The sequence below is a fragment of the Lepisma saccharinum genome, chromosome 5 (genome assembly GCF_977018435.1).
Source record: "Lepisma saccharinum chromosome 5, izLepSacc3.1, whole genome shotgun sequence".
Classification (NCBI taxonomy): Eukaryota; Metazoa; Arthropoda; class Insecta; order Zygentoma; family Lepismatidae; genus Lepisma; species Lepisma saccharinum.
The window spans coordinates 74810584-74822920 of NC_139233.1; the positions used below are offsets into that span (position 1 = coordinate 74810584).

The following is a 12337-nucleotide window of genomic DNA, read 5'->3' on the forward strand; positions in this document are numbered from 1 at the left end:
TAATGATCCAAAACACACAGTGCAGTTTCGTGCATGTTTCTACCTTCTCCTTTTGCATCTAAACTCATCCACTCAAGATAGTCACATCTTCCGTGGTTGAATAGTACATCATACTTGGGAGGAATACTTCTTGAGTTTTAGTACTATACTCGTCAACAAAATATGAATTCTCAAGACCACATACTGCCACTTTAGCCTCCTTTTTTGAATCAATGTAATGTGAAACTGGTAATTAACTTCATAGTAATAACCACTCTGCAAACTTCTCCATTTCCCTCTGTACATCTACAGATTCCTTAAGATGAGAAAGTCTGCCTTAATGATCCAGAAACACTGGCGTGGATACAGAGAGAAGAGGAAGTTCAGGTCGATGCAAAAGGGATACTTGAGGTTACAAGCTATCATTCGTTCCCGAATGTTATCCTATAGATTGGGCCGTTTACGTGGCTGTATTGTTGGTTTACAGGTACGTTGTTTTAGTTAATTTAATTATCATTCTATATATTTTTAAATGAAGCACATCTCATATTTCATGCCTCATAGCATATTTAAAAATCTTAAATATGTGCTCCTTCAAAGAAGAGGTTAAAAATATATGTTAACTTAAGTTTAAAAATTTCATACAAATTTTAGTTAAAAAATGCAGGTCATACTGTGCCATTGATCTACCAACCGAGCTACCGAGCCAATCAGTTTTTGCCTAATTGGTGCTTCTACTGTTTTGCCTGTGTGGAAAAGTAATACATAATATACAGCTCCATGTTGGGAGATGCTAAACACTATTGATCTCATCAGTGTTTTAAAGGCACCTAATCTTATTACAATAACCATGACAACGACAGAGAGAATGTCAGACCGATAAAACAGCAGAATCAAATAATTAGGCAAAACCAGGGTTGGCTCAGCAGCTCAATTGGTATACTAGAGACCCGGGTTTGAGACCTGGCCAAGTCTGCATTTATTGCTTATGTTTCTATGAAGTGCATCTCCTGTGTGTGCAAAATAATAAGATTAGGTGTTAAAATTTTTTAACTATGAAGATGAAAGAGCAACAAGTACTTTCATCACATCACAACTGTCCACCATGGAAGAAAAAATATTATTTTTATGAGATATGCTTTCTTAACCTATAGACACAGCCTGTTTTCTGCAATATTAGCTTGAATGCTGAGGCTGTTTTCAGAATGAAATTTGAAATAGCTTGGAAACTAATTCTAGTAGAGTCATGAATGATACCTCATTTTGTTCAGAATACATCAGGCTATGATGTCATGCTAATGAAAAATATATATGTGCTAGTGATTAGGAGGAGAACACTGAGGAAATTAATTCTGCTCCTTTAAGTTTCACTGGGACTTTAGGGTTGAAAAATACCAACATATTGGCTGGTCACATTTACACTGAACAAGTGCTCAACCAGTTGCAAAGTTTTGGCCTCAGCAAGAGAAATAAAGACACAAAACTGCAACAAAGTTAAAAACCATTTACAAACTGCACAAAAAAGTCAGGGGCTCTTCCCTTCCCTTATTACATCATATGGCTATGGCAGTGATAGAATTACTATATTTGAAAGCATATAAGATGCACTTATTTCTCTTTAAAAATAGACCTGAAAAACAGGGTTTGTCTTATGCACCAATACTCAGAAAACAGGCTTAGCAAATAATCCAGAGTAAAATCACATGATACCATTCGACCTCCAAATGCTGTAATTCCTAAATAATTATCATTATAAAAATTTTATACCCAAACTAGTGCCGGATCCCACATATTTTTGATCTCGGACATCTTGGAGGTGATGTGATCAGCACCATGCTCCGGCAGGATTTTCACCCCCCCCCCCATCCCAAAGGGTACCATTTGATTTTATGCTGGGTAGACCATGGATCAGCTTTTTGCGGGAACAAAGCCAGAAAAATTCCAGCCTTAGATCAAATGAGACTACAATTTCACAAGAAATGCTGTGGTGAAGGTTTCTTCAACCTATCTTTAATCAGGAAAGAGTTTTGACTGCATGATTGTAACAAATGTATCATTCTACAGGTGTGAGAAAATAGTGTCATCCTATATATCACATCACCAATGCTGCCGAAACCAGGAGGGAGGAGCAGAGGGGCCTGGGCCCATCCAATTCTCATTTGACCCTCCCTATAAGGGGCACAATGCATATCTTCCAATATATTACATAACTTTTGCACACAAAGGTGAAAATTTACACAGGATTCTGCTCTGAAATTGGCAGAACCAATAATGTGGGACTATCACTCAGTTTGAGTGTCTTACTTGTGCTTGTGCGTTTACTATTTCAGTTTTTCCTTTTTCAAACTGACAATGAATTAAGGAAAACGCATGGCATATTATGAATTAATATGTGCAAGAATAGAGGAAGAAGCATGAGAATACTGTAGTCTTCATGCTATTTTTAAATTTAATTTGAATTTTAAAATTTGGATGCGTCAGCACCTTAGGCTATTTTGCACCCATCACATTATATGGGGTCCAGCCCCTTACCATAATTAAAATACCATAATTGCAGTGTCGTGTTGCTAAAATATTAAAATATTCTGACTTTTGTTAAAAGCTGAGGTTGTAAAGGGGCACTCAGCACACAAGGACAAAAAAAGGACAACACACACAAAATTATACTGGCCATAATGCCAGTCGCCAGAGCCTCGCTCATCTGCAAAATGCAGTCCAGGGTGTACTATGTGGAAGTGAGGTTGAGTTTTGGGCACCTATGTGGAAGGTACTTCTTACACCCCTCTTCATGCTCTTAAATGAGCTAGTCCATTGCAAAATAGGCTCCTTTGTTTCCCTTCGGAAATGTCAAAAATTGCTTGCCCAGATCAAAATTTTATCTTGAGCCTTCCTTTTTTATGTAAATATGTGTGAAGATATTAAACTCCCATAAAGCATGTAAGAATAAGTATTATAAACAGAATATGATAAAAAATTCTCAGTCAAAAGTTACATGTAAAGTGTTATGTTGTATAATTACATAATCACAGTAGTGCAGTGAATTTTTTGTCCACCTAATAAAGTTCGAAGTACCCTGATATATATGTTTTGTTGTCAAAGTCAGTTATTGCAATTACTATTTTTCAAAGGTTAATTCAAGTGTATTAGGTTCCTCCTTAAAAAAAAAAAGCTCCCCTGTGCTTTGCACCATGCCATGAAGGCATATAGGGGGTGAGGGGTAACACCCCACACAGTGGCATGCAGTGATAAATCAGGCAGGGGAACAGGTCACCTGCACTTGCTCCCCCTCGCATGGGTGTCTTAATATAATACAATAGATCAAGTAAAATTCAACCCTTATTGAAATGTCAGAAGTGACAAACATGAGGCACGTTAAAATTATATGACAATAATAATTTTAAAGCAAATGTGATATAATATAAAGAAAACATTAAAAATAAAATTGTTGATGCGCAACAAACAAAAAATTGATAATATAAATTTATGAGTCATCAGAGAAAGAAAATAATATTTTGTTGTGACCTGTTTCATCTCTTTATTCGTAGATTAAGTTGACGTTTTTTCATAGAGTTGAGTATTCTTGTAATTCAAACGTCCTCAATGCAATAATGGCACACAGATGGTTGAGTTTTTTCATGACGTTCCCTAGATTAGTCAGGGTGGCTACTGTAGGACCATAATAAAATTCAAGTATAATTCCCGGTTTTCAAGGCGAACTTTACAAAAATTCAAGCAGATGTTTTATCTATTTCAAACTAAGGTTTTACCGTCCCTCACCACCCACACACATACACACAAACAAATACTTATATTAACAATATATGGTTTGTGCGATTCCAATGAATCCAATAATTCTAATCCACTTTGACGGTACATATATATAATTTAAGGTGCGGAGTTTACATTTGTCATTTCACATAGCTACTAGGCAGTGGCGTGCCCAAGGGGGGGGGAGGTTGGTAGGTGGTTATACCCCCCCTTTGGCCCAATATCTAAAAAAGGAACGTCAATGGTAGGAAAATATGACAAAATGAGGGCGGACTACCAAGAAAAAGTATAGGTAACCCCTCCCTTACAAAAATCCTGGGCATGCCACTACTTCTCGGGACTATAAATACATCTACAAACACAAGTCACAAATGTTACGGGAAATAGTAATCTACGAAAAATTGTTAATTCTATAAGAATTTTAAATTTACCTAATCAACTTCAAGATATTTTATCTTGCAATAATCTTCTGTCCATCAGATGGATTGTTCCGCAAAGAACACTAACAAAGCAAACGGATTGAGAGAATTCTGTTTCATTTTCCACGCAGCTTTCTTTCCTTGATAAAAGTAAAATCTAAACTGTGAAAAACTTGTTTCAGGTCATTAATAAATATGTATAAATTCAATGGAATTGGGATTTTAAAAAGTTGCAATTTTTCATGTCTACAGAGAAAATTTCAAGCAGAATTCACGCACAATTCCCGGAGCCAATAATTCACGCATAATTCCCAGAATTCAAGAAATTCCCGGTGAGTAGCCACCCTGTTAGTAGAAGTTGTTAATGTGACAAAACCCGACCTGTTCCAGACTCCATTCTCATGATTAAACAAGGACAACAATATAATTTGCCACTGGTAGAATATCCAGTTAATCATTTTACAGAGTTGTAGTAACTCGTTTGAAAATGCCTTGTGTATGATTTCGTTTTAGTTTTTAATTCAGTTAGAATGTGTGTTGGTTTGTTGTATTTTCTGCAAAGTTCAATGAACTACAGGCTTTCGTACTCAGCCGGTCGATCATACAACACTCGCAACATTCGCTTTCTTGTCCTGCAGCTGCGTGTCTTGGAACTTTGGTCTTGGGGTTGGTGGAACAGGTGGATGTGAGCTGTTCCCTCGGAAGCTATTTCGCAGCGTTTAGCCAAGGCATTTAGCAGACGCTTAGACTGTAGAAGATTTTTTCAGTTCGTTATGAATGTCAGACGCAAGTTCTCAACGAGATTAGGAAGTTATGGACTTTCTACACTCAAAAGTATCACTTATGATGCGATTAAACTTCAGCACATAGCAAAAACTGGAAGAAATGCGAATCCGCAATATATCTCTGAGGGAACAGCAAGAGTGTTCAGCTTCCGTGGTGCCGTGGGAATCGTTTACCTTCGCACGTGGTCGGAAATACTCAGCTTCAGACAGTAGAGGGCATGATACTAAGAGACCATGGTAGAGCATGGGGTGAGAACCATGATGCGTTGGGGGTAGATGACGTCAAAAAACGTCCAGCCACGGTGAAAGATTTTCTTCAGTGTTACTTTTGGAAACGTTGATTTCGGGAGAAAGAAGTGTTTTTATTATGTTAATATAAATAATTTAAATAGCTCAAAAGTGCAGTAAGTAGGAGGGAACAGCCTGTTCCCTCTGTTCCATGGAGGGACCGCCACTGGCCCTACACCTCATTAAGGAAAAAAAATTGCGCCTCTTACCGCAAACAGAAAGAAATCAGTATTAATGCTTTACTTAGCTTTACACCCCCCCCCCCCCATATCTCTTAAGAAATCGACGGCTATGCACATCACCTCCTTCCCCTTTAAAAAAATTGAGTTGAATACAATATGGCCACCACTAATATGGTGGACGTCCGCTTGGAACACACCAATGTGGTTTCCCCTAAGCCTAACCTGTTTCTATCATGACTAATTATACCAAGCCTAACATCTTTACTTTTTATAGGGGATGTTAACAGACTTTTGAATCACCCTATAGGCCCTCGTATGTTAGTTTGTCAACATGAGATGAAGAATGTAAGAATGTGTGTGTGTGTGTGTGAAGGTAGGTAGATGAGACCTTTGGTAATATTTTGCAGGGGGGCCCAAGATTTGTAGATCCGGCACTGACCAAAGCACTAAATATTGCCCTCGCCCTGAACTTCAAAGTTTGATCTCCCCGTACTATAGAAATTCTGTACCAATCTAAGACTTAACATTGATATCCAATATCTGGATATTCCACTCCAGAATCCCCCCCCCCTTTTAATACTCAATCTCCCCCCTAGTAGAATTCCTGTGATAATCTAAGACTTAACGTTGATAGTCCAGAGTTTTATATGTCCCCTCCAAATAATGCTTAATCTCCCCACAATAATTCACATGGCAAGTGAATCAGAACCTCTCCCCCTCAGATAATACTTATTACCCGTACCTTAGCAGTAAACAAAGTGATTATTACATGTTAACGAAATTCAACTTCTGTCCAATGCTGAAATTTTTATTCAGTCAATTTTTCATTACAAAAAAAGCAAGTGAAAAAATCTCCCACCCATGGGCACCCCTGCTGTCAATGACAATCACATCTGTGTTGTTGTATGAGGACTCAGATTCTGATTTAGAAGAGGTTTCAAGTGACTCTTCACTTAGCTCTGGAGATGAATGTCTAGCTTTTGACAAAGAAAATTAAAATACATTCTTTCCTAGTAGATTTTATAAGTTTCTTTGTTGAAAGTAGAAAGTAAACATTACTTTATATTTGAAATACTGTAAATTAATTACAATATTCAGTGATAAAGCTTCTTCCTCAAATAACGTGTTCAGAAAAAGGTGATGCGTCTTATACGCCGGCAAATACAGTATTATTTACCACATGAATTAATGGGCTAAATAGCCCACCTTAAAGCCCATGATTTAATAGGAACTTAACTACCTGGAACATTAATTGAGCCAGAGTATGGTCCCAAAGTTGTAGATATATAATTGTTCCAAAAATAAAACCAGGACAGTAAACTACACATTGTATTGAATGCGATCCAAAATCGCTGATTCTGACAATGACAAATAAACAATCCATTATCTTGAATCTGATTCAACACAATATGTAGATCATTATACTAGTTTTCTCTCTCAACTCCACTTGGTCTTATGATATAAGCGAAAATTGCTGTGAAACATCACTTTGTAATACGAAAGGATGGGCTGTTTAAGATATTAGTGATTATAATGTAATACAAATGTCTCAACAACAAAGATTCAATCCATATGAAATTCCCCTGAATGATTTAGATTGAATTCTAAGGATATCGAAATTCCAGAATTAACATTAGCATTGCTCGTCAAAATTAAAGCATTTTCTCGAATATTTTTACAAAGATACAATCAAGTTTCAATATCTTTACTTACCTATGAACTTCAAAACTCAATTTAAATGCTTGTGAGAAAATAACATAGTGACTTTGCATACTTTAAGAGTATTTTATGCACACTTGCTTACATTTTTTTCTATCTTATACAAGTCAAAGTGTACAAACTTTATAAATTTCAACACATCTGAATAGGTAGATGTTCTAATATCAGTCTGTTATTTCAGGCAAGGTGCCGAGGTTATCTTGTGCGGCAAATGGACTTTAGGAAGAGTTGGGCTGTTGTTGTACTACAATCTTACACAAGGCGATGGCTTGCTCAGAGAGCATACAGAAAGATGAAGGTAAGTAATTGAACACTGGCTGTAACTTACAAATGATCTTTCACACTTAGTATCAGGGTAGTTTTAAAATGCTGTCACTTGATTCGAACCAATGTTGAATGCTAATTTCAGTTGAACACTTTACTGTTCTAAAATTCTCTCAAACTAAGAAGACCAACTTGAGTCTATTAACATGCAGGATGATGACAATAATGTTTCGGGATGTGTGTGGAATAAATCTTGTCACTACCAAAGCAAGAACCACTGCTTCCAAGAATCAAACTCAAACAACCACAATTAGCCAAGGAAAAAGAGCTTTTCTAATAAGATAATCCACTAGCTCACACTTCCAACTGTTGAAATTGCCAAAATTCTTGAGGTGGGCTTTGAATTACTGTCATGGCCTTATACGATTTTTATCAATGAAATCTTCAATGCTGTAAGTGGCAATTTTGAAGAGACAGGGAAATAGTTCTATTAAAGTCATATAACTAATCTCAATAAAGAGTATGAAGATAATATATCGTCGGTCGGATGACATAACGATGTATCTCAGTTTTTCAAACTTTTCAGGAGAAGCAAAAAACGTTTTCAGACACACTTTGGTAGATAGTTGTGAGAATACTACAACTAAGAAATTTTGTATTTGCCTCTAAGAAATTTTATTTTGTCACAAAAGTGACTTATGTTTCTGCAATAAAATAGTGTGGTTGAATGTTGCAGATGTTGCTTTACGTGCTTCAAATTTCACAATTTGTTGAGATACGTCGGTATGTCATTTTGCAAATCCTTTATTTTAATCAAAATGTGAGCAAAATCATGCACATATTATTTATGATGTTATTTTCTTTTAAGCTTATTTGTTTTTCTTTTCTTTTGAAAGTGAATAGATATATTTATTTTGAAGTTCTTTAGATTTAGGTACATGTTTTAAATTCAGTAGACATGTTACAAGACTTTTCACTACCTACTAAGTACAATTAATAAACAAAAAGTTCAAAATTACTACTTAACAATACTACTGTTAGAAACTAAACACCAATATAAGTAAATTAAGGTTTAATCACACACACACAGAATTCCAGTACATGATATTTCTCTTGCCAGTCACAGAATAATTATTCCGCAAAAAAATACACAGAATATTCACATCAAAAACATACACAGATTACTCATATCAAAAAAATACACAGAAAACTGACTTTTCTATTTCTAACATTCTCCCACCTAGAGTCACGTAAAGACAATTAGTGACTACACAATCAATAGTGTTCATAACATGAGTTTTGTACTAACAAACTCAACTTCTGTGGAGGCTTCACTCTTCTTCCCAGTCGAGTGGTGGTGACTCGGAGCACTTTCTTTTTCAGGTACTGTCTTTTCCTCAGCCACATTGTTCTTAATTTTGGGCACTTCGGGCAACTCACTTGACTGAATTTCCAAGGGCAAAACACGCTGTAGTGGTCTCATCATAATTCCTGTTGCAGTCCTCAGCCTTACAAGACGTACTTCACCATCACGTCCAGGTATCAGCTTCACAATGCATGCTGAAGGCCAGTCCAGACGTTTAGAATTGTCATTACCTACAAGAACCACTTCGCCAACCTTCACTTCTCTACAAGAACTTTTAGCATTCCAATGCTGCACTTAGTGTCTCACGAATTCTTTGACAATACTTCCACCATCTTTGTAAATTTACCTTCTGTATCTGATCGAGGTCAGGAATCCTACTTCTCTGACCTGTTGTAGAAACATGGAGGGTGTCGAGGACTCAAGGTCTGAATTATCTTCTGATATGTAGGTTAGTGGTCGAGCATTCGTGACACCTTCACAATGACATAGCACCGTAATAAATTCCTCATAGGTCAGTGAAGCTTTCCCTAAAATTTTTCTCAATATTTGCTTCATGAGTCTGATCAAACGCTCCCACCATCCACCCCACTAGGCAGCTGTGGGTGGATTGAATCTCCACTCAATGCACTTGACCGTTGCAAAAGCAACTACATCTTCCCATTCTAGCTTACTCAACAAATTTTCAGTACAAAGTTCGTCCCATTGTCACTGTAAACAACAAGTGGTCTAACTCGTCGAGCAATGACCCTTCAAAATGACTGAATAAAATCTCCAGATGATAAGCCAGAAGTTAACTCTAAATGTACAGCTCTATAAACAGTGCAAGTAAATATGCAAATCCAAGCCTTTTCTCCACTTTGAAGTATAACAGGTCCAGCTAGATCCACTCCTGTTATTTCAAATACTGCTGCATCTCTGACTCGATGTTCAGGTAAAGACACCGGCATTACTTCCATTCTTTTAGCATTATGTCTCCGACAAATCACACAACCCTTCACCACAGAACGAATAGTTTTTCTGCCTTTCGATATCCTAAACTGTTCTCAGACCTTGTACACCTGCATCACAAGCTTCAATATGTTTATAATAAATAAGCCTCTTCACAATTGGATGTGAGCTTGGCAAGACAGCCGGACAACAAAATGTTTCCTTATCCGTAAGCTCTAGGATTTTAGTTTTCAGTCTTATGATTTGTTCCTTGTCTTCAAATGGACACAAAAATTTCAGCTTCTTGTCTTCCACACGGACATAAGAATCTCTTTGTACAAGTCGAATAACTACCTTTTCAGCAGCATTTACTTCTTCTATTGACAATTCTGCTGTCCTATGGTTCTTTGGATGACGACAATTGAAAATGAATCTTCTGATCCACCCTATCAGTCGAACAATCTGTTCATATCTGGAAAATCTGTGATAGTACCAGTCATCCCTTTCTTCAATATTAGCTAAACTAGATACAATTGTCTTCTTCTTCTTCTCTTGGGCAATAATTTATTCTTGACATGTATAACTTTGTTCAGGCCATTCGCTCTTAGCTTCTTTTAACCACAATGGACCTTCCCACCATCTTGATTCCATTAACCGTTTGGGTGAACACACTCTTGAAGGAAGATCAGCACAGTTCATAATACCCGGTACATAATTCCAAGATTCTCTCTTACCCATCATTCTTATTTCACACACACGATTTTGTACAAAGGTGTTCCACGAATCATTGCATCTAATCCATGCAAGAACTGTAGTCGAATCTGTCCAAAAATTAATTGGTATGTCCCCAATGTCCAATGATTCGGTTACTGAAGTACCTAATCTCACTCCAATAATAGCTGCCATCAATTCCAAGCAGGATATGGTTAACTTCTTTATCAGAGCTACCCTTGATTGAGCTTGTACTAATTGCACCTTGACTTGTCCCATAGCAATGGTTCTTAAGAATACTACAGCTGCATATGCCTTTTCACTAGCATCATAGAACACATGCAAACTCCAATTTTCCGAGCCTTCAGCAATCCACCTAGAAAATACAAGCCCTTTCAAATAATGTAATTCTTCAACCCACTGTCTGAATTTTCTTCTTATTTCTTCGGGCACTTCTTCATCCCAACTCAATTTTAATAACCATGTTTCTTTAAGAAGGATCTTCGGATACAATGCCACTGGAGAGGTAATTCCAATAGGGTCAAATATTCTGTTGGCAGTTATCAAAATAACTCTTTTGGAGACAACTTGAAACTTCATTCATTGGAAAAATTCTGGTCTCAATTCCAAATGATCTGTTCTTGTTTCCCATACCAAACCTAATACAGATAATCTGTTATCTTCCGACAAGTTTCCTTGTGAGGTATACTCCCACACTCGCAGTTCAAATTTCGCTTCTGCCATCAAATGATTAGCTTCTTCAATCAACTGGTGGAGAGCCTCTTCATTGTTCACACTAGTAACACAATTATCTAAGTAAAAACTCTGCAACAGCTGTTGTTCAATTACTGCACACAATAAAAATGGGCTACAACTTACACCAAAAACAACTTACTTGTGACGATAAACCTTTATGTCACCTTTCTCATCTATCCAAAGAAATCTCAAAAAAATCACGGTTGCTTTTACATAAACTAATCTGTAGAAAAGCCTTCCTTATATCTGAGACGACTCCCAATTTGCGTAACCGAAATTGAAGGAATTATTTCAATCAAATGAATGCCTTTCTCTAAACACTGGTTCAACGAGTGATACCCCTTTTATCTTGCAGAAGCATCAAACACAGGGCGTATCCTACAATATTGAGAGATTATTTGTCTACATTACATTGGCATCAAGAATGAGCCTTTTTGTGAAATAGAGTGAACAGAACATTGTTCGATGACAGATCAATCCAGTGATTCAAATTTGCATAATTTTTTTAACAATCACTATCGAACCACGGGAAAAGGACCAGCATACATTGACTATAACTCCACATACTTCTCGTGCGATATTTTCACAGGTTCTTTGTTCAATGGAGCTATCTCTTTAGGATTATAACTCTTCACTTTGATTGTGTGGGATCCTCTTGCAGTTTTTATTACATCATTCTCATCCATTTTAATATTCATTTCAATTGCCTCTGTTTTACAATTTGACATAATCAATGTGACACAAGTAAGAGCGCTATGCCCTCATAGGGAATGGAAATTTGATAGGCTAAACTATCACTCATCATCATGCAAAAATCTATACTTAACCATTCAATAAATAACATAAACTATGTCAATAAATTACACTTATATTCAACTTTACAAATTCATATGTACAATTATAAATAACTATTGGCCAATAAAAAAGGTTTAACAACCTTAATACATAACATGTACATGCTCCAATCAAAGTCCTTGTATTTATATATAATGTAATACTCCTGTTAAATAACCAAGTCACTCCATGCCTGATTGCTGTATCCAAATGCTCTAAAAGCTTTCACAGCTGATTCAAACACTTCTATTGAAAAACATATCTATGTATCCATCATCTCACTTTTGTCCAAAGAGATTATTTTATTCTTATGTTACCACTTATTATCAATTTTTAGTC

General features: G+C 36.5%; 1 protein-coding gene across 1 annotated transcript in view; it reads left to right on the plus strand.

Annotated features, from left to right (window-relative positions):
- LOC145987887 (myosin-VIIa-like) overlaps positions 1–12337 on the plus strand; it is a 197887-nt gene that overhangs the window by 84350 nt on the left and 101200 nt on the right. The window contains exons 15-16 of the mRNA XM_083122679.1: positions 292–466; positions 7322–7438. Of these exons, the coding sequence (XP_082978805.1) occupies positions 292–466; positions 7322–7438 (292 nt within the window). The remainder of the gene's footprint in view (positions 1–291; positions 467–7321; positions 7439–12337) is intronic.